This window comes from Dermacentor silvarum, chromosome 1 (assembly GCF_013339745.2).
Source record: "Dermacentor silvarum isolate Dsil-2018 chromosome 1, BIME_Dsil_1.4, whole genome shotgun sequence".
Taxonomy (NCBI): Eukaryota; Metazoa; Arthropoda; class Arachnida; order Ixodida; family Ixodidae; genus Dermacentor; species Dermacentor silvarum.
In genome coordinates this window covers 174,579,938-174,601,904 of record NC_051154.1, presented here as the reverse complement: position 1 = coordinate 174,601,904, position 21,967 = coordinate 174,579,938, and the positions used below count along the sequence as shown (strand labels likewise).

The 21,967-nt window shown below is 43.6% G+C and overlaps 1 protein-coding gene across 3 annotated transcripts in view; it reads right to left on the bottom strand.

Annotated features, from left to right (window-relative positions):
* LOC119436410 (proteasome inhibitor PI31 subunit) overlaps positions 1–21,928 on the bottom strand; it is a 41,711-nt gene extending 19,783 nt beyond the window's left edge. The window contains exons 1-4 of one of the 3 annotated variants that reach the window (XM_049657634.1): positions 21,557–21,928; positions 12,607–12,762; positions 1,974–2,053; positions 1,416–1,577 (exon numbers count right to left, since the gene is read on the bottom strand). In XM_049657634.1, coding sequence (XP_049513591.1) covers positions 1,416–1,577; positions 1,974–2,053; positions 12,607–12,762; positions 21,557–21,730 — 572 coding nt within the window. In that variant the 5' untranslated portion in view covers positions 21,731–21,928. Of the gene's footprint in view, positions 1–1,415; positions 1,578–1,973; positions 2,054–12,606; positions 12,763–16,536; positions 16,636–21,556 lie in introns of those variants that run through there. The other 2 variants (XM_037703251.2, XM_049657637.1) reach the window with 2 other exon arrangements.
* Positions 21,929–21,967: the final 39 nt, after the last annotated feature.

Below are 21,967 nucleotides of genomic sequence, written 5' to 3'. Positions count from 1 at the left end.
AGCCTTAAATAATCTTTGATGTCTTTTGCTAGCCAGTCCCTACCAGCGTTTTTGCCGTCACTTGTCATCGTTGGGTTAAAAAGCTTAATTCTGAGGTTTTAAGTGCCAAAACCACGATCTTATTATTAGGCACGCCGTGATTATGAGGCATGCTGTAGTGCAGGACTCCAGATTATTTTGACCACCTTGGGTTCTTTACCATGCACCGAATGTGCAGTAAAATTCACAGTGTTTTTGCATTCTGCCCCCATCAGAATGCGGCCACCGCATCCACGACCAAACCCGCGAATGAAACTGCGACCTCAAGCTCAGCAGCGCAACGCCATAGTCACAAAGCTACTGCAGTGAGTGTTATCGTAGGGTGCAATTGTATAATTGTGTGGTGTCCATACCACATAAATGTTTGAAGTTCCTCTTACCCAATACCCATAGTTCAGGCCCTGTAAGGTATTTTTAATAAATACATTAATTAAAGTAGGGGTGGGCAGCAATCCATGACAATCATGGTCACATAGGCTGTTGGGCTTATCGATACATAGTCAATTAGAATGAAAACATAACACAAATGAGAAAAGAAAGAGAGACAGACACAATGATGTCTCTGTCTTCCTTTCTTGTCCCATTCATGTGTGCTCTTTAACAGGCAATGTTGATTTCTTGTGAGAATGAGCCAGAAACGAGCATGTCCAGTTGTCCTGGAGTCCTGAATGTGATGGAACACTGCACTGCGAAGCAATACTTTCGACATGGACATAAAGAACTACGACATTAGACACACATGTATACAATGTCTTAGTTCTTTATGTCCGTGGTGAAAGTATTGTTTCACAGCGCAGTGTTCCATCATGTCACAGAATCAACTGGCCTGCTACAACACATTATTAGTTCTGAGCAAATGGGTAATTGATGTTGGCTGGTTTAGCTTGCCCCACTTCGTGCTGCCAAGACCTGCCCATGAAAAACCGCACACATTATTTGGGGTCAGATCTTGTGACCGACAGCATTGACAGCTTCAACCTGCAATGCTGATGCAAGCTCAAAAATTCACTATCTACAGTAGGAGTGCATCACTCTGCAACAATTTCATAGCATTTCCTCACTCCTGATATTAAATGTCTGATTTTACCTTGAAACAATGCTCACTGTGGACTTTCGCACACAACACCAGCACTGACTGCCATACGTGATTCTCTCTCTCCCTCCCCCATCTTGAATAGGCGGGCTGTCGAACCATTATTATTCCAATAAGAAGATTAAATAATACAACTTAAGTTTCAGAGCAAGGCACAAGCTGATGTTCAGTTCATTCAGTTCAAGGTACAAAAAGCCTCAAGCAAACAGTGGCTCCTGGACCCACTGATGAACACATTGTCCAAGCCCCCTAACAGTCTTACTAGCAAAAGCAAAGTACTCACCACTCCACGCTAGGCTGCCCTGTGAGCATGCCCAGAACTCTTTCATGGGAAGTGGCTGGTGAAGCACCACGAAAACCAGAAATCTCACTTTCACTGTGCTCAAGGACGTTAATCACTTCGCGGTTCACCTTTTCAACCACAGCATTCAAGTCCTTGAATGCCCTGCATGGTAAGTGAAAACAATCTACACACTGCATATGTTGAAACACTGCAAGTCAGAATGGATTCAGTATAGCTGATGCGCAAAAGGGATGAAAGAATAACTGCATTGGTATTCAGTTGTTTCTATACCGCCTTGTGTTGTGTTGATGACTATACAAGATGTCTACAACCGTAGCAGTATATTTTATTTTGCTGCTTTCCTTTTTTTTTTGCAATGTGCAGTATTATTTTCTATTTAGGTGCTGGTGCCTGCAGCGAAATAAATTTTTTTCAGTCGTGAGAGCACTGTGCCCTCGTTCCTTTTGCGCATCAGTTATAATCAATATGTTGGAACACTGACAATTGAAAACAAATCTACATACCATACTACATATGTTTCAACAGCTGAACGCTTACCGAGAACAGTCCTTGTATTCCTCAGACACGTACTTGCCAACATTCAGACTGGTTGATGCTGTTTTATCCTCCTTAATGTTCTGAAAGAAAAAAACAGCAAAAAAAAGAAAGAAGAAGAAAAAAATGTGACAATTTTCATATGGGTTGTCCACTTACCATATTCTACAGCAGCAAAAGCCAACATTACTATGCCACCTACTTCTGCTGATGTCAGCATGTGTTTAAAACTTCATTTTATGCAGTGTAAAGAAGCCATTCAACACAAGCCTTGTGTTGAGTGAATTTAGGCTAGTAAAAGTTATCACTTTATATCTCGAATCGATTGTTCTTAAAGGAGTATTGAAAAAAAATTTGTCTTCATTTTGTATCTTCTGAATAGCTGTCAACCCAGTAATTATGCAATGGAACCTCAATTCCAGGAGTGTGCAACAAAAAATAAAAAAATAATTATTATGTCAACCTTTAGTAAATGCATGCCAAGTGCAACATGGATTCAAACAACATGAGCAGGAGGGTATTCACATCACTGGAACCTGATGCAGAAGTCTCAAGGTACTAGACGGTCCTGACACACACACACACACACACACACACACACACACACACACACACACACACACACACACACACACACACACACACTGAACATGCCGCTGAAAGCAGAGTCCCATCAATATTTAACGAGATGAAAGTAGAGAGTAGGTCCCCCTGCGTTACCAGAGTAGGTCCCCTGCATTACACAACTGGAAGGGACAATTTGGCAGTTTTTGAAGACATGGTCATTGTATGGCCTTCAATTATTGCACCAGGCTTGTGCTTCAGTTTTTTTCTAATACCACGCAACCATAGCCTCTGGTTTTGGTGACGTGAACAGTCTCCCTGCTTCATGTCCAAAGTCGTGCTGCACTTGGCACACATTTTGAACTGGTCACATAAAAGATGGTGCAGATAATTATTTCTGACAGTCTCGAGAAATTGAGTCCTCATATCGTAATTATGTAGTTGACAGCTACCAAAAAAAAAAAAAAAAAAAAAAAAAGCCCAATCCAAAATTTTCGTGTCAGCACTCCTTTAGTCCTTGGAGACAGTCATAGATGAAATAAGTAGTAAAAGAGGATATAATGTGGAAAGGAATGCACACATATAAGTGCATTGTATTATGAGCCTTCAAGGTATATACTGGGTGTTGATTATTAAGTTTTATGGAATTTTAAAATCGCCTGTGGCATGTAACACAATTCTTATCGTTGAGCTGCGTTATTTGAAGAGGCGGACATTAGTAGCACAAGAAATTGAAACACATATTCAATTAACAAAAACTGTCTAATGAACTTCTTAGTTTATTACTTTATGACACATATTGCAATTTACGAATTGTAGCCAGTGAGTTTACAAGATGCATTCACTTGAAATGAATTTCCAGGATGACATAACTTTCGAGCTATTATTTCCCAAAGTGTGGGACGAAATACATGGGCGTTCCAGTTACTTTTGTGATTCAATGTATAAAACAACATTTTGCAATAAAGTGGAACAGCGCATTTTTACGGCGCGTATGATGGCGCACATCACCAAACTGGTGTCATTCTGGTAATTCATTCTAAGTGGATATGCCTGACAAGCTCACCTGCTACAGTTCATAAATTGCAATATGTGTCGTAAAGTAATTAACTAAGAAGTTAATTAGTGATTTTTTGTTAATTAGTTGAATATGTGTTTCGATTTCTTATGCTACTAATGTCCACCTCATCAAATAACCCAGCTCAATGATAAGAATTATGGTACCTGCGACAGACGATTTCTAAAAATTCCGTAAAACTTAAATATGAACACCTGTATATAAATAAAGTGCTGAGAATGTTCGTCAATTCAACCTGAGCAAGTTGATGGATAAAGGAATAAAATATGTACGAATTAACTGAGTTAGTCAAACGTAAGTCAAAAAGCATAAACACACAAGACTAAATGCTCACACCGAAAATCTGTGCTTGTAACAGAACATACCTCAAGACACAGTGAAATCTTGAACACAGGCACTGCTTTTCAGTAGAATACCAGCGAGTACTAAACACGCTTGTTGCTATTGAGCACCACTGTAACCCTATCTATGCCAAAGCTATGAAAGAGCTACCAATAGTGTAGTGTTTATCATGCAGAATTTGCGTTCCCACAAACTTCAAAGAAGTATGTAACATAAGGTTTCACAAAGATAACAAAAGGGCAGCAAACAAGAAACAGCCAAAGCAGAGTACTTGATATAATATCAGCAACTGCTGCTTATAGTAGTGCTTATTACACATAGATAATGTGGTTTTACGTGCCAAAAACACTGTTTGATTATGAGGCATGCCGTAGTGGGGGACTCCGGAAAATTTGTACCACCTGACGTTCTTTAACGTGCACCTAAATCTAAGTATACAGGTGTTTTCGCATTTCGCCCCCATCGAGATGCGGCATGGCCGGGATTTGATCCCGCGTCCTCATGCTTAGCAGCTCAACACCATAGCCACTAACCAACCACAGCGGGTATTGCACATAGTACACGACTGATTAATCCATTGTTAACAGAAAGTTTGAGGGCCCCACAAGTGAACTTTCTCATTTGACGATGTGATAAACCAACACAATGCTATGAAACAGTTAATAGGCAACCTTGCCAACACAAACTTCTTGGACGTGTTCTTTGCAAAAAATAAAACTCGCCAATAACTCACCAATAAGACCCCTGCCTTCGCGGGGAGGAAGACAGTGACCCTGCTCGGTTGGATCCACACGAGATTCTTGCTCACCAGCGAGGCGCGCGGCAAAAATATGGCGTCCCTCACAAATCTCTTGAAGGGGAAGATGCAATGGACCTCCGTAGAATTCAAACGGGGGTCTATCCAATAGACCAAATTTATTGCGATTGCACAAAATTTTTCCAACTTTGTACGGGCACGATTGTCCGTGGTGTCGGGACTCACCACCCTCTACCACGTTTCATGGGGATGTAGTAAAAGGCCAGATAAACTAAATTCCCTACAGGATAGGTATAGACTAGAAAGTTCTCCGGAGCAATGGGAGGCACTCCTCGCTAGCTCAGACCCGGAAGTGCAACTAGCGCTTCTGGGCCACGTCCGGCTGGCGGCAGGAGCCAGTGGAGCCCTGGACTTGGGGCCCCACCCATCTAGCTCCTAAACCCCTTCCCTTTCACCTCAATAAATGTTAGTCTTCTTCTTCATGTACAAACAGTGGCATAGCTCAGTAACACCATTAAACAAGCCTGGAAGATAAGCAGGATGTCACCAAAGCAATGCATATAATGTTTGAAGATGACACTGACACTGAATGAGGTGTCTCGTGTGTCTTAAGGCAACACCACAGCAGATATGACATTTCAAATGCATCATCATTGCAGGGCTTTCAGAGACACCTAACAAATGAGTGAATTAGCAATGTTCACTATATTCACAGCCTTCCTAACCTTTCAAAACCAAGAACAGCCAGTGTATAGAGACCAACGTTGACAGAGACAGAGGTCACATTTTATAGGAACAATTCTCTTACATACAAAGACATAACCAGCACCAAGAATAAAAGGCCACTGATTGACAGTAAGCGATAAGTAGGGATCTGCATTTTTCGAGTTGATTTCGGGGCAGAATCGGAGGGTGTTTTTTGGAGTTATTTTCGGATTTGTTCAGCAAAAATCTGATTTCATCGGTGCTTTTTTTTTCAGATCACTATGAAATACACAGCTTCTCGGCATTTTTAGCATAATTTAGCATATACAAAAGATGACAGTAAAGACAAAGAACGTTTCTTATTTACTGTCAATATTTACAATAGCAGGAGGGTTTATTGCTGCTACCATTTACATGCAAGCAATATCTACTAATGTTTGAATTGGTCATTGTGGCGCGCTTTATCCGATTCACAGAACAAGAACGCCGTTTCAACGCTTGCACTAGATACAGGAAAAGCCAGTAGGTTCAGCGCAATGAGTGAAAGGACAAGCCAGTCTCGGGCATGCATTCTCCAGAGAACTAGGAACTTAACGATGACACTACCTTGCAAGCAAGATGATGTCATGCTTCAGTGATAAAATGGCACAAAACTGTTTATAAATTTAGACTGCTGTTGGCAGCTCCACTTTTGTGTTTGTGTTGACGATTTGAGTGCAGTACCAGAGTGACCCGCTGTTGTAGTGCAATTCATGAGGATCTTTTGCTGCCGACATGGCTCCACATTTCTGCAACAGCAGTATAACTCTTGGGAGCTGTTAATGACTTCACAGTACAGTATAGACCCCTTATAACGTAACTGCTTATAGTGCAGGACCGGATATAATACGGTCTTTTCAGGCTCCCGTTAATTTTCCCATAGCACTCGATGTATACGCATATCGGTTACAGTGCGGCTGCCTGGAAGTTCAGCAGTCAACCTAGACGGCAAACGCTCCCCTCAAGCCACAAATACTGTATTTACTCGAATCTAACGCACACTTCTTTTCCGATAAAACAAGTCAAAAAATTGCGTGCGCATTAGAATCAAGTACGACCCTAAATCTGCGTTACCATATAGCCGTCGGCATTTCAAAATAGCCGCCTTGCACACGCGTCGAGCCAAGCTACTCTCGAGCCTAGCTACCATAGCTTCCTCCATGTGCTGCAGTACACGTGCTTAGGCAATCGTCTACCATCTGTCTTTACGTTCTCTGCGTCTGCTCTATCAGCATGAAGTACCGAGTTCATCATGATGCCGCATTTAAAAGGAAAGTGATCATGCATGCGGAGACGGACAGAAATCAGGCCGCATCACGGGTGTTCAGAGAATCCGAAACTTGCATTCCTCAGTGGCGCAAACAGAAGGAGAGGATTTTCGCCAGCAAAGCAATGCGGAACGGTTTCAGTGGACCGAAGCAGGACGTAATCTGCAACGATTCACTTCGGCGATACGATCGCCTTGGCCCTATCTTGAAAGCAATCTGTGACGGGGAAAGTCCGCCGCGCGCCGTGTTTTCGCCGCTTATAGGTCGAGTTGAAGCGAGAGGCATGATAGCATGAAGGTCAATTCGCTCGCTGCGCTTCGTCACTCGAGCGTTTTGACAGTTCATTTCCGCGGTCAACGAGCGAGATGTGTTCATGTTTGCTTGTGCGCACGTGACACCGTGCTTGTCAATTTATTTAGTAAGCGAATACGGAACCTAGAGCACAGTCATAGCGACGGAGAAATGCGCCTGGAGCGTCCATTATCGCAATAAAATAGTTGTTTTGGTTATAGTGCAGTACCGCTTATAGTGCGGATATTCACGACTTCTGCGACTTACGTTATAAGCAGTCTACACTGTACTTCGCTTTGTCTACAATGTCAAGCATGCAGTCAACATCCATGCAAAGGTTGTTGCAGGTGTGTCATTCCACAGATTTACAGCCATCTGCAGGAACACAGCAAGGAGGCAGTATACACCATGGAAAAGAGAAGGCTCAGCTTCTAGTTCCTTAATTATTTGGAGCAATTCACTTGGAATTTTTTAGGAACTTCAGTTTGACGAGCAGGTTGTATGAGGGGTTTGTTTCCCTGACAAACGCCTTCAGCTTCTCACACTTTTTTTTTTTTGCAAATGTAATCACAACACAATCATGTGATCACAACTAAGGTCCTTGTAATTAGAAGTTCTTTTGGGCAAATCCTAATCGTAATTTTTTTTTTACCAGCAAGTTTTCAGATTTTATCAGATTAATCTAAAATCGCAGTACTCTAGCGATAAGACACCTCTTTGTAAGGAGACATCCATTCTATGATCCAACATTATCTTTGACAATAACAGTACAATTCATTGATCTTGCCACTGGCTGCCTAAAATGTTGTTCTCATTACATTCCTTCCTATGCCCATTGAGACAACACAATCCTTTACTGAAAATTTCTTCATAAGCGAGTCCTACAGCATATATGTGCACTTGAGCAATCATTTAAGATCCTCATGCAGGTGAATATGCAAGAGAAAATTTTATAGTATGAAGGAAAACAAAATACTATACTTAATTGTGCAGGCTTAGCATACAGGCACATTGATATATGGACACCCATGAGCAAAAGTATATGGACCAGGGGTTGCACGATAAAGCCGACTTTTTCCTCTACCTGCGAATGTAACTTGAAAATGAGGTCCAACTTGCAGTCCAAACTTGGCGTTGCAAACTTTTCGGTGTACTCGTCAATTCCAGTTTTTGCTTGTTAATTACGAAGAAATTCAGTTCTTTCGGCAACCCTGTGGTCCGTATACTTGTGCTCACGGGTGTACTGATATTCTGCCCAGTAGTGACAAAAGTTTTATTTCCGGCTCTTTCAAACATACTAGTATCAGCAGTGCTTTTACAATGCAATAATTTCACCGAAACTACAACAGGGAATTACGAATAAATAACAATGCATTCAATAGAATATATTTTTCTAAGAGTGTGTTGTATGTAAAAGAACAAATAAACAAAAAATCTATGAATTCTACTGCTCATTCAGCATTTAAAGTGCCCCTAAACCACCCTAAGGTCGAAAAGTGGTTACATAATGGCTGATGTGTACTAGCCTACTATGAACATATCGCTGCAAGAATTTTTTTAGATGATGCAGCAATAGCAAAGTTACAGGCGTTTGCTGAACGAGTACATGGCCGCTGCTGTTTCTCGCCGCCGCAGCGAGCGAAGGTTCGTGCTGTCTATCACTTCAACGGAAACTAAGCGGCGTAAGCACAGCACATACAAAGGTCAGAGCCGTGTGGAGATCGCTTTCAAGATACGGTGCGCGCGATAACACCGACAGCCGGCACAGGCGCGAACGCATTTGTTGGCAAATGCGTTCGCCTCCCTCCCTCCGGCGCTGCCATCCCACTTTGCTCCTTTCGTGTAGGAGATTGCATCGCCAGTTCCCCTTGCACCCGGTTGCAAGATACGCATTTGGTGCTGCAGCATAGCGCCCTCCCTCCCTCCCATACCCCCACGGCCTTTCGCTCTCCGTGAAGGCGCGCGTCCCCTGCACGCTTTCAATCACACACACGGCGCGCGGCAACGATTTTATCGCCCTTGGACTCATGCTCCTCCTCCGCATCGCCCTCGTTGATCTCCTCTCCCATCGGTGGGTGCACCTCGTTGAGAAGCGTGCTCGCTACCGCCCTTGTCGGCGAGATTTTCCCGCGGAAGCCGCATTATAACCGGTGTTTCGTCTCACGCGGCTGCACTGTAAGCGGTATGTGTATACATGGAGTGCTATGGGAAATTAACGGGAGTCTGAAAAGACCGTACTATATCCAGTCCTGCACTATAAGCGGTTACGTTATAAGTGGTCTATACTGTATATGCATTGCAGCAAAAGCTATGGGTCGTGTCAGCACACCAGTTGAAAGGCTCCTTCATTTGTCTGCCTCTAATCACTCTCCGCATGAAGCTGACTGAATGAAAGCCTCATAAAAGGTTCAGTGGCCCACAATGGGCGAGCATCCCTCCATTCTCAGAACACACAGCTGGCTCTTGTCATGTTGGCACTGTCGCTCCTCGCGACCGACTAATCGACAGCTTTTTACCCTACTTACATCACCTGGAGCACCCTGTTGACATCATGACACACGAAGGAGGCATCAGAAATGCCAGGAAAAGGAGCACAGGATTGATTTTTGCATTTGTGGCGCCCCCATGGCGTATAGCGCTACCCCATTCACCAGAGATGATGGTCACAACATGTTCTACACAATGCGCATATTTCTTTGAAATGTGTAAAAAACTTTAGAGGCTTAGGGGTCCTTTAAATTTAGAAAAGAGTTTCTTAAGTCACATAATATGAATTGTTTGATAAATAATTAAAGATGCTTAGCATCCTGAGATCTGGCTATCATTTACGACGACGGCAACATAAATACCCAAGAATGTATATGAGGGAACAGCTGATCACCATGGCGGAATTGGTAAGAGCATTGCATGCATAGTATGGAGGATGTGGGTTTCACTCCCACCGACGGAAAGTTGTTTTTTTATCCACTTTCATTTCCCTTTATGTTATCATTTTTACATTTCAATTACCAAAAAATAATTTCCCCTATGCTTTCTTTGGCTCCAATAACTGTTGGCTTCATATGGTTGTTACTAACAAAAATCAGACTCCTTGGTTCCCCTTCTTCTCGTTCATCACATTGTTACAGCTTTGCTGCCCCTCAGTCGGGCCGTGACGGAGGGCGACTTCACAGGACTGAGGCTGCGGCGACACCTGGCGACCCACCACCCAGACAAACGGGTGGCACTGGGATGCCCCCCACGACCACTCCCCCAGCGAGGCCTGGCTCGCAGGGAGACCTCGCTCCTTCTCCGGCTCCGCATCGGCTGCAGCTGGACGGCAGCACGCAGCTACCGACTGGGACGAGCGACGTCCCCGGCCTGCAGCTCCTGCGGGGAGCCGGAGACGATCGAACATCTCCTGCTGGCCTGCCCGGCGTACCTCCAGCAGCGGGGCCCACTCCTGCAGGAGTTCCGCCGCCTGGGCCTCCCCTGTGGCAAGGAGGAAGATCTCCTCTTCCCCGGCCGACACCACCTTTCTGCACTTCGAGGCGTCGTGGAGTTCCTTGACTCGTCAGGGCTCTCCGCACGCCTCTAAGGACATTTCTACAAGCGGGAAGGCCTCACGGCCTCCCACTCCACCCCGGGCCTGACCGGCCTGGCACAACACCCCTGCAGACTCTGCAGCACACCAAGGCCTTCCATCTCGGCCTGATACGTGCCGCCTATGCCTGCCGGTTTTGCTTCGCCCAGCCATGGCGTCTCCACTCTATCCCTTCTTTCGCTCCCACTTACCCCCCCCCCCCCCCCCCCCGTTGGCGCTGAGCCGTGCTCCCTCAAGGGCTGCAGAAGATAGCGCCAACCTTTCCCTTTCCCTCAAGAACCACTTACCACCACCTGCAGGTGCAGAGGTGTTTCTGCTTACTATGGAACATTTCCTAAGTCCCTGTGCACCTTTTTCACTGCCTACACCAGCTGCACCAAGCTATTGCTGTTGTGCCAGCACCATTGCCTGCGCAACCACTTAATTACCACTCGCAAACTTAGAACATCAATATTTTCAATGACTTGCTCTGAATATGTAATATCCAGCAAATACAAGTGCAAAGTTTGGAGCAGAAACATTACTTGTTTGATAACAGTAATAATCCTAAAATTAAATTTAAGAAGCATTTTAAAGGCCTCAACAGCAATTTGTAAATTTCTTACGGCACCCCAATAACACATCTATAAATTCCCAGTACTTGACAACATACTCCCCACAGCACACACTTAATTCATGTGCAAGCACCTCTGCCGAGGTGGCCATAGTTACTGGCATGTACTCATCATCTATCCCCATTCTCGCCTGTAATGCATTGAGCAACTTGTTAGAATTTGTGACTAAAGAAAGTTATTTTTGGAGGCATAATGGTTTTCTTGACTGCCCATGTCATCCTATGTGCTTGAATCATTTTGTTACAAACTGGCAGCCGTTATGTCTTCAGTTCAGGTTCAGTTCAGTTTTAGTATGTTCCAATAATTACCGTTCAGGTTCAGTACAGGCCAAAATTTTAGTTCGGACGCGGTTTTCGGTTTGGTTTTGGTTCAACACCCTGGTTGAAAGTCAGTGCAACACAAATCTTTGCCTCTCCTAGTGCCCTCATTTAACATGCGCCACCTACACCAATTCATGACTGCCTTCCGGTTATAAATATTCATGAAAAACAAGGTCCTGACTATGTGTTGCTGAACCATATTTATTTCATGTCCAACGTACAGGCACGCTACTGAAGTTCGCAGCTCCTAGTGCGGAATTTCAGTGCAGAAAAAAACCCACTGATCGCACATCTAAGAAACAGCTAAGAAACATTATCAAAACAACATATGATTGTTACAGTACTTAACATAATGTACCATCTTCAAACCCTCTCCAACCAACCAAACACACATATGTTGGAGCCTGCAGCATGCCTAGACCTGACTCTGAATTGATGATATAACCTGTGAGCCTGACTGCAGGATTCTGTGAATTTGGACGAATCTGAGCTGATCATTCAGCGAGTCCAAGTGAGTGCCAGTCCATGAACCCAGGTCCAAGTGAGCCTGCCTTAGTGAGCCTGCCTTAGTGAGCTCAGGCGAGTTCAGCTGGGTCTGATTTTTGAGTCTACGTCCAAGTGTGCCTGGTTAGGTTTGAATTTTGGCAAGTCTGAGTACTGGCGAGTCTGAACAAGCCTGGTTGAATAATTACAGTGAGCCTGAGTGCAAGTGAACGCTAAGCTAAATACATATTTTGTGGGCGAGTTCTGTTTATTTTGTCACCCTATGCTGGAAAAGTCTTTATACTTTCCACTATAGTCTCAAGCACACTTTACATGCAACAGCTTTAGTCCAAACCAATGCAGCAGCTGTTCAAGTAAAGCAATTATGCTTGCTGGGTGTTCAGTCAAGACAACAAAATTGCACATTGCTGCATTAGAGTGCTATCCATGGTAGCTTGGCAGAAATGCATGGCACAGAAAGGAAAGAAGAATGAACAGGAAATCTAATCAGTGCTCTTTTAAAATGGGCACCAAGCAAAGCTCAATTGCACTTTTAAGAAATGCTCCAATATCATCAAGTAGTAGTACTTACCAAGACACAAATCAGAAGAGAGTTGTCTACTCGGGCTGCCTTCAGCAAATATCGCTCATTATTTTGAGCAGATATGTATCGGATTGTGTACAAGCCTTGGTTTTCATTCCAACCAGGAGGTAGCAGTTCTGTGGTACAGTGTTGGTCACTTCCCCACTGGAATAAACATTTTACTTATAAGAAATATCACTCAATGGCATGAGTAACGATAATATTACCCCAGTGGGAGCAAGTTCACATTTTCATATCTGTCAGGTCTAACATTAATAAAGTGGAATAGTGCTTAATAAGGTGCATTTGTGAAGCAGCAGCCTTTACCAATTTGACAAAACAAAATTCTATAAAGCAAATAAGATGAACAGTGGTGGTCCAGCCAATTTACGAGTTGGCGCAATTTTTGAAGCAGAGAAAATGTCGTTCTGGAGCAGTTTAGGTGCAGTTTTTTAGCAGAAAAATGTTTTTTTTTTTTTTTGAACACTTGGAGTTGTACAGCAGTAATCTGTATCCATTTGGCAAAGCTTGTTAACACTGTGCAATCAGTAAGAGCTGCTCAACAGTGGAGCAAGACACAAATCCATGCAGCAACCAATTAAACTTGTCTTCCCACGGATGGTATATCATGTACAGTATGTTGGAGACATTTTGATTTGGGTAGGCAAAGAACTTCATTTTGTAAACAATTAAGTAAAATTTTGTAGGCTAACGAGAACAAAGATATGCACCTGGGCATAAGACAGACATGCGCTAGAACAGTTTGTGCAGCATAAGACAAAAATTGACGGCAAATGTCTTATGTACATTCCAAATGACAAATGTTCTTTGACATACTTTACTGCACTACACAAAATCTGTATTACGTCCAATAACAATGCTAGAAGCTCGACAAGAGACTATGCATCTATAAATGGCATCAAAAATGAGATGCCTTCATACGGTGCGTCGCAAAGATGGCAATGGTGGCCAAGGACAACGTTCGTACCATGCCGTACACTCGCTTTCGTTGTGAGGCAGTTTGTCAGCTTTCCGTGTATTGCCTCATAACGAGATTGTGGTTTCGCCACATAAAACTCCAGAATTAAATGTTGTTTTGTCCCGAAACAAAACGAGCGCCCTGGATAGGCTGTGTGCAATGCAATCGACCTCAGCCAGGTATTTCACCAAATATGCGAAAAATGTAGTAGTAGATAATTGAGTCGCAAACTGAATTACTTCAATGTTCACAAATCAATTCATATAGCTGAGTACAGTATTTGTATAACCCTACTGAAAACATTACATTGTCGTGAAAACTAAAAAATACTGCACTTTTGGGCAGTTGGCGCAAATGGAACTTGAGTGGGCGCAGCTAGGAGCAGGCAAGTCAAATTGTAGCAAAATGCCGCAAATGGTGCAGTTGGACCACCCTTGGATGAAACAGTGTGAAAAATGGATGTAAAATGCCCACAAAACATGCAAGACTTCAATGAAGCACATGATGCCCATGTCATTTGTACCATCAGGCAGTGACTTAGGCGCCACGCTATACTAAAAGCGTCTTCCCACACTTCTCACTGAGCCTGTTTCACTCCAGACGGTAAATGTCCCATCTATCTTTGCTGAGCAACTTGGGTAGATTATAATGTAGCAGTGTCCATAATGACCGTTTACTCTAGGTATCTAGTCATGAATGTCCAATTGGCTTGGCTAGGTATGTCCAACTTGCGTATATTTTACATTATTTACTTAGTGCAGTCTTGTATAACCAACACAGTATTACATGCACATGTTAAAGTGAACTTCAGTTTTACTCATAACGCCACCTCATGTGGTTCCAAATATAATTCCAACAGTCCTGTAGAATGACTGCAAGTTGGCCAAGTCAGAATGGATTCATTATAAACGAAGCACAACGGGAACAAGAACACAGGCAAAGAACGAGAAGGATGCAGGTTCCTACTCCAACAGTCTACACATAATTTTGTGCACACTCAACTTTCGGTGACTTCATTCCCGCATGAACTACACCACCTACTGCTGAGTTTGGTTTGGGCCTTGTGTGCTAGCAGCTGGTTTTAGATATGTGGCCCCAGTGGCATGGCCAGAAATTTTTTCTGTGGGGGGGGGACACCCCTGGACTGAGAAGGGGGAGGCAAGGGGAGTGGCTGGGCAGGCCGCATACTAACACACAAATTGTGAGGGAGGCACATGCCGGGTGTGCCCCCTCCCCCCCCCCCCCCCCCCCCCCCTCTGGCTGTGCCACTGCGGCACCATCTACAGCAAGTGGCGGCTACAGCAAGTGGAAGTGAAAAGCATGTTCCCGATGTGAAATCACACAGGGTTTATCAGAGCACCTGGCAGCAAAGAAGCGAAGATCACAGCAAAGAAAAGGCACTTTTCTGTGCTATTGTGGCGACAGATGTCACAAATACATAAAACCATCATAAAGCTAACAAAGGTGTTCGGTTATCACGGCAATTTCACACGGACTATAGCGCTGGATCAAAGATGTCTGGTACGTACAAAGCACATGAAGTAAACATCCCTAGAACTCTCTTCCCATTTTACAACACCCACATCAATATCCCATCAAAACATTCTGGGTGCCTTTTTCTAATCTTTTAGAAAGCATTGACAGCACCTACGTGTTTTAAAATTTATAAACGGTCCTTGTCACTTTTAGCGCACTACATTGCAGAAAACAGGCGCTGCAGAGAATGTGTTTCTTACAAAAAGAAAAAGATGCTACCTTCTAGAGCTGTGTGTTGCTAGCACTTCCTGCACGCTGTTTTCATATACATAAATGTGATCTGATTATGCTGCCAGCAAACGAAAATGTTTTTATCACACGTGAAGCACTTGTGTGATGAAACACAGACGAGAGCATGCAGACATGATAATACAAAGATGTGCTCGTCTCATTTGCCTTAAGTGATTACAGCTAACATTTTCAGATATATAGTAATCTTGAATAGACTACGCGAAATGTTTACCAAGCAATCGGCCAGCCTTAGTACTGATCTGTGTTGTGCATTTTCTAAACATGTGCAAGAAAGACGCAATGGACTGTTTATTGATATTCTGGAGTTGGAAACTTGATCATCAGGATACAGGTCACTACCCTAGGCAAGCATGCTCTGTGTGAAGCATTCACTAGGCTGTTTAAGCAAAGCAGAACAATCTTAACACCACCGAACCAGCCATTGCCAGCCTGCACCTGCTAGCTAATCTGCACAGCACCTGTCATATGCGTTATGCAAATAAACTAGCATGCACAAAGTTGGGTCGGTGACAGAATCCTACTGATGCTTTCTATTCTCCTATAGCCGCTCTCGCGCTGCCATCACATATGCGCAAAACATATGAAATGTGCTAACTACCTAGCAGGTGGCTTGCAGCATCAGCGCACAAGGCCTATACATTCTCTCCCACTTTGATAAATCAAGCAAATGTGTGTGCATATGTATTTACCATGACAATGTCTACCTCATGCATTGTCTTTTTTTTTTTTCCATAGACCTGCCAATGAATGAAAAGAGGCACCTAAGCACCTCTTTGCAGAGTCTGGCGGTGCAGCCGCGAATGGTCGAGTTAACAAGTACGTACAATTTCCTACAAAAATCCCTAGTGGAAAGTCTGCCACTAGTGTCCCCGGTGGCTGCAAGGATCGCGGTTTTAGCCAGCATGGTAATGATGGGTAGTGTATCGATTTGCCTAGACTTTTTTTTTTATGGCTTCAAACAAATTTGCGAGTTTGCAAATTGATACTGCACAAAAAATTCCTTTATATGCAATAACTCACAATGATTATACACATATGCAGTCTTTTTGCCCTCACGCATTTAAAAGAATTGCTTGAAAATTTAAGTCAATAGAGGTTGTAAAGCAGATAAATAATGTCACAAGAATGGTGGAAGGCACAAGCGCAAATATTAGACAAATCCATGTACTGACCATCATTCCCATGTGAGGCGATTTCCAGCGCACACTTGAGGAGGTGGAGAGATGAAGCAAAGCAAGAACAATGAAGCAAGCCATGTAGCCTAATCGGAAATGACATGATCTGACGTGGTACACAAGACGCGGGTATTATGAAAATAAATTATGCACAGAGCGCGAACTTGCTCCATGTGTGCAGCAGTGCCTGTGAAGTGGCCAGAACAACAAAGACATACGTTGTTGCTCTAATGCACAAAGCTAAATACCATAAATGTTCCTACATGCATCCATGAATCTGTTCTGCCTCTTGACATGTTTGCATTCAGTAAGAGCAGTTTCACCACAATGCACATCACTTTTTTTTGGCTTCCGAGACAACTGAGTGTGGGCCTGGGGCAAGCAGGCAAGGAGCTGAAGTAATAATCTGCTTGATGCAGACGTAGGCATAACTAACAAAAACAGAATTAAATTTTGGGGTTTTACATGCCAAAACCATATGATTGTTAGTCACACCGTACCGGCGAACTCCAGATAAAATTTTGACCACCTGAGGTTCTTTAATGTGCACTTAAATCCAAGTACACAAGCATTTTTGAATTTTACCCCCAATCGAAATGCAGCAGTCACAGCCGTGATTATTCCACGACCTCGAGTTCAGCAGAATAAAATGTAAGGAACAATGGAAAACATTCCTTACATAATATGATCTACTAAACCTTTACACAGTTAATGTTCCAATGCAAATGCACAGTATAAAGTGTAGCAATATACCAGGTGCGTGAGGTATTTGGGCACACAGCTTCGAATCACCATAGACCATTAGCATTCTCTTTTTACCTGCCTAGATACTTTACTTCGTCTTCCACAATTCCTCTATCACCAATCTAGCACAATCTTCACTGTGCTGTAGTCATTCAACAACCAAACATGAATGCCACAGCTACAGCATTCAAATGTTACATATTCGGGCAAGCACACAACATATCAGATGGCTTGCCACAAAGCTGTTATCCAGCAGTATTACTAATTATCCAGCAGTATTAATAAACACTAGTTCCAACTCTTGTATGTGTCCTGTCATTTTACAGTGACGCTGTATAGCTCTACCTCCCAATGGGTCTATCGTGGTGTCCGTGGGCAAAAACTCAACTAATCAGTGGGAGGCATGCGCTGCTGGGTTCCTTGCAGCCCCACCAGATGGCACTCGCATCCGCGGCGCCAGCTGTGCAGGGAAAAAAAAGAACCTTGCCTTTGTGCATAGTGTTCCCCAGTAAGGATTACGGTTGCATAAGCTGCAGTTGCCTGGAAGCGGCAACCGTAGCAAGTGAAGCAGGGAGTAATGTAAATACACATTCGTATGAAAAAGAAGGGCGTGCCTAACAACTGATTTGTGTTGCGACAGTGCTATGGGAAGGCCACATATAGTGAGGACTCCTGAAAAGCAGCGTGCATACGAGGTGTGGCGATAGCGTGGTTAAGTGCATTTCTCTTGTCTCTGGTCCAGGGGCTCCAGAACCGGGGGGGGGGGGGGGGGGGAGTGTGCGCGACAAGTTTGATTTCCTTAAAGTGCGCTTACCTAAAGGAGAAGTGTGTAGTTGTAGAACTCAACAGACCCTGCGAACATCGCACCTGGATGCTCACTTCCGGCCTCGTCAAAATCCTAATGAGGTGATGGTGTGTTATCATTTGAAGAACGTATGAAATTTCTTAGATATATGGTACTTAAATTAACCCACAATCCGCGGATTTTCCAAATGGTGCCGGACACCACAAATCACGCTTTTTAAAGCGAAGCTTTATATGTCTAAGCGAAATCGTACATGGCTAGGCGAAATCGTCTGTGTACAGAAAACAATCATCATCAGCATTGGCTCGAGCGTCATCTTCTTCTGCAGTTGGCTCGTTGGCGCCCCTCGGTTTGCGCTCGCGCTCATGCTCGGCACGCGCTCGTGCCACTGCTCCCGCGTTTGTCATCCTCTTCTTCCACAGCTGGCTGCGTTGCCGCTCATCATTCCAGCGTACAATTCCACTTCTCTTCTGTCGTCTTAATGGGGGAGGCCGCGTTTACGAGGGTATGAGCAATTGCTTTAGGGTGTATGAGCCATTCATTGTCTTACGTAATGAACAGATTTAATTTTGAAGCAATTTAATTTCAAAAAATCGCAAGCGGCAATGGCTGGCGAATGCTGCTAACCACGCTGCTGAGCAAATTCGTGACATCGAACGCAAGTGACAACGGTAGACTGCGGACCTAGCATCAGTCACGTCTTTCTCTCAGTCGCAGTCGAACGTGTGTGTAACCTCAGAATTGAGAAAGACTTTCAGGGACCCTCGGGATTAACTGAGTTATAAACACCGGAGCCCCACGTTTCAGCTGCGCTGCTTAACTATCTTCACGGAGTGGAGGGGCCGACAAATTTTTTAATGTTTTACTTTCATAAAAAGCAGTTAAATATAGTAATTCTCTATGTCAGAGAAAATAAAAGTGAATGATTGGTTGATTGATAATTTTATATATATATATATATATATATATAGAGAGAGAGAGAGAGAGAGCGAGAGAGAGGTAGGTGAACTGCACGATGTGACGTGAGCCCCCAGACGTCGTCCCCCCCACATCATATATACTTCCGGAGCCCCAGGTTTGGTCCACTCTTTGTAGGTGCAATAAGCAGCGGCGCAAGCCGAGACACAGGCCATGGAAACGTCTTAGGCTAATAATTATGTAAAGTGCATGTGAATGTCGCCATGTGAATAATTTCACGCTACGTCGCAATGGGTAATCGTTCTAGGTCCAACCACTTTCACAGCGTTAATTAGAGACCATTTTCTTTTTTTTTTGTTGAATTTGGGCTCATTATTTTCAGCTATAAAATGTTATTACAGCTTGTATATTACTTTGCAATGCATGCTATCTGGTAGTGTCAGTCGCTATGCTGCCTTCTTCCTTTCGCTGCATCTGAATGCTAATGTTTGTCTATGGCAGAAATGTTCGCAGTTAATTTTTAATGGTCTTTATAGATTAAGAGAGCAATTCCTAAGCATATTTTGAAAATACATGTACATTCGTTATAACTACAGATCACTTTATGCACTGCCAAACGTAGCCTTCTCAACAAAGATATTACTAGAGCTATTGGTAACATGAGATAACAAAAAAGACAAAGCTCCTGAAATGTTCCTGTTAGGAATCTCTTTCAGTTTTACCAGTGGTTGCTACCTTGCAGTACATGTGCATGTAACACATGCTGAAATGCATTTAATTGTTTGCATTTCAGCTTGTACCCTTGGAAACCGCTTGTAGAGTACGTGCATTGCGGTGGTGCAATGCTACAGGCCAAGGCATCGCTAGTGTGAACTTGCTAATGACGATCATCAGTTGCAAGTCGCACGCATTCTAGTAATACAAGAATGTAGCCTACGGAGTGTGGCCCAGCAGTGGCGAGCGTTTTCCAGCTGTTTAACTTGTTGCATATATGTGTATGCAGGGTGTTTCCGCGAACACTTTCAAAAATTCTTAAAGGTTGCCTGTGGCAGATAGCACAATTCTAGCACACGAGTTGGTGTACTAGAAGAGGCGGACATTACTTGCACAAGAAATTGAAATGCATAATCGAATAATTAACAGAAATTCACTAATTAAGTTTTTAACTAATTACCTGATGGCCCATATTGCAATTTACAAATTGTAGCCTGCAGTTCACAAGGTGTATCCACTTGGAACGAATTCTCGGGATGACACCAGTTTCGAGATATTAATTCCTGAACTTTGCAGAGAAATGCATTGGCGTTCCAGTTAGGTTCTTAACAAAACGTCGCTTTATGCATTGAAGCACAATATTAACTGCTCTGTACATAGCTCTACACTAACCTGCTACATATTTTTTGTTCCGAGCTTCGTTTTGATGCTTTTTTGGTAGTTGTATGTGCACTGGGAGGTTTCAATCGGCTTATTTTGACGAAAGTAGTCAGAAAGTGGCAAGCCAGATACCCAGATCCCACAAACCCCAAATCGATCTGAAGTGTCCGAAGAAAACCTTGGTATAAAAATAAAAAAATATATAAGAAACGTTTTAGCACACATGTAGAGAAGAGAAGTGAACTGCTTTAGTTTTAATCGCAGGCACATTGTGCTGGGTTTCTTCTCTCAAATTTTCTTTTTTTTTTATTCTCTACATAAGCCACATGCTCTAGTGGAAAATAAAACAGTTGTAATTGCTACAGTGATTGCTACGGTAATTGCACATTACCTTGTCTACGTCACCTTGTCGTTAACCCCTCCTTTGTTATGCTACAAAGGCTGTCTAGCCATATGCCCTCATGCACGAAGCATGTTTTGCATTGTTTGTTATGTCTAAACCTTCTTTAAGCTGATTAACATCCGAGTTCCTTGCTTGCCTGGTGCCAAAACTGCGCAGTCTCGGAAGCCACAAAACAAATTTACGACCACGCCGAGTGAGTTTCCTTGCAAAATTTTAGTAGTAGGAAATATATGAATAGTGTGCTGTTACTATGAGCGTGCGGAACCCTGGCACGTAAAATAAGGACGATTCGATTCTACTGGCAGTTGGTCACGTGACACTGGGCAGCCAATGGGAGGCGACCACCTTGAAAATTGACATACTGTTTTAGGAATTCACCCCCCCCCCCCCCCCCCCCGGCTATCTGAGTGTGTGTTTACTGCGAATACTACTAACATTACCTGGAGCTGCCAAAAGCAAGCAAAGGACAGCCGAAACAGAAAGAGTCCCAACACGGAGGTGATCGAAATTAAAGTCAGTTGGTTATGCGTCCCGATCGCGAATGTAGGGGCCGTATTCTGAAACGTTCCACTTCGGCGAAATTTCTTTTTTCGCTTTCAGGTGCGCGCTGATTGGCTGGTTGAGCAAAATTGAATGACGTCGGGCTCAACCATCCAATCAGCTCATCCAATTTTGCTAAACAGCCAATCATCACGCGCCTGAAAGCGAAAAAGAAATTTCGCCGAAGTGGAACGTTTCAGAATACGGCCCTAAGATGACAGGAAGACACTTACCGACTCGCCGATTCCTGCGCAGCGTTTGCGATTCCTCACCAGGAGATAGTGAGCGAGAACAATAAGAGCATCCTCTTTTGACTGCAAACTCTCATTACATGATTTGAAAAGCAGTTCCAAAGCAAAGTAGTTTTCGAATGCCGAGAGGCCGCAAACTTCTCCTGAAGAGCTCATTATGCCAACAGGCTCACATGAACAACTACAGCCTGCTTACAGTAAAACGTTCGAAAAGATTGCTGACGAAGTGACGAAGTGCCGCGCCTTCGCTGAAACGAATGCAAGCTCGTTCTGTGAGGCCGGCGATCGGCTATGGTCTTAGAAAAGAGTGCTATGGCTATGTCACTAGGTGGTGCCTAGAGTGTACTAGAATACGTGGTGCCTAGTGGTGCCCCATGTCAATGCCTCCTTTAC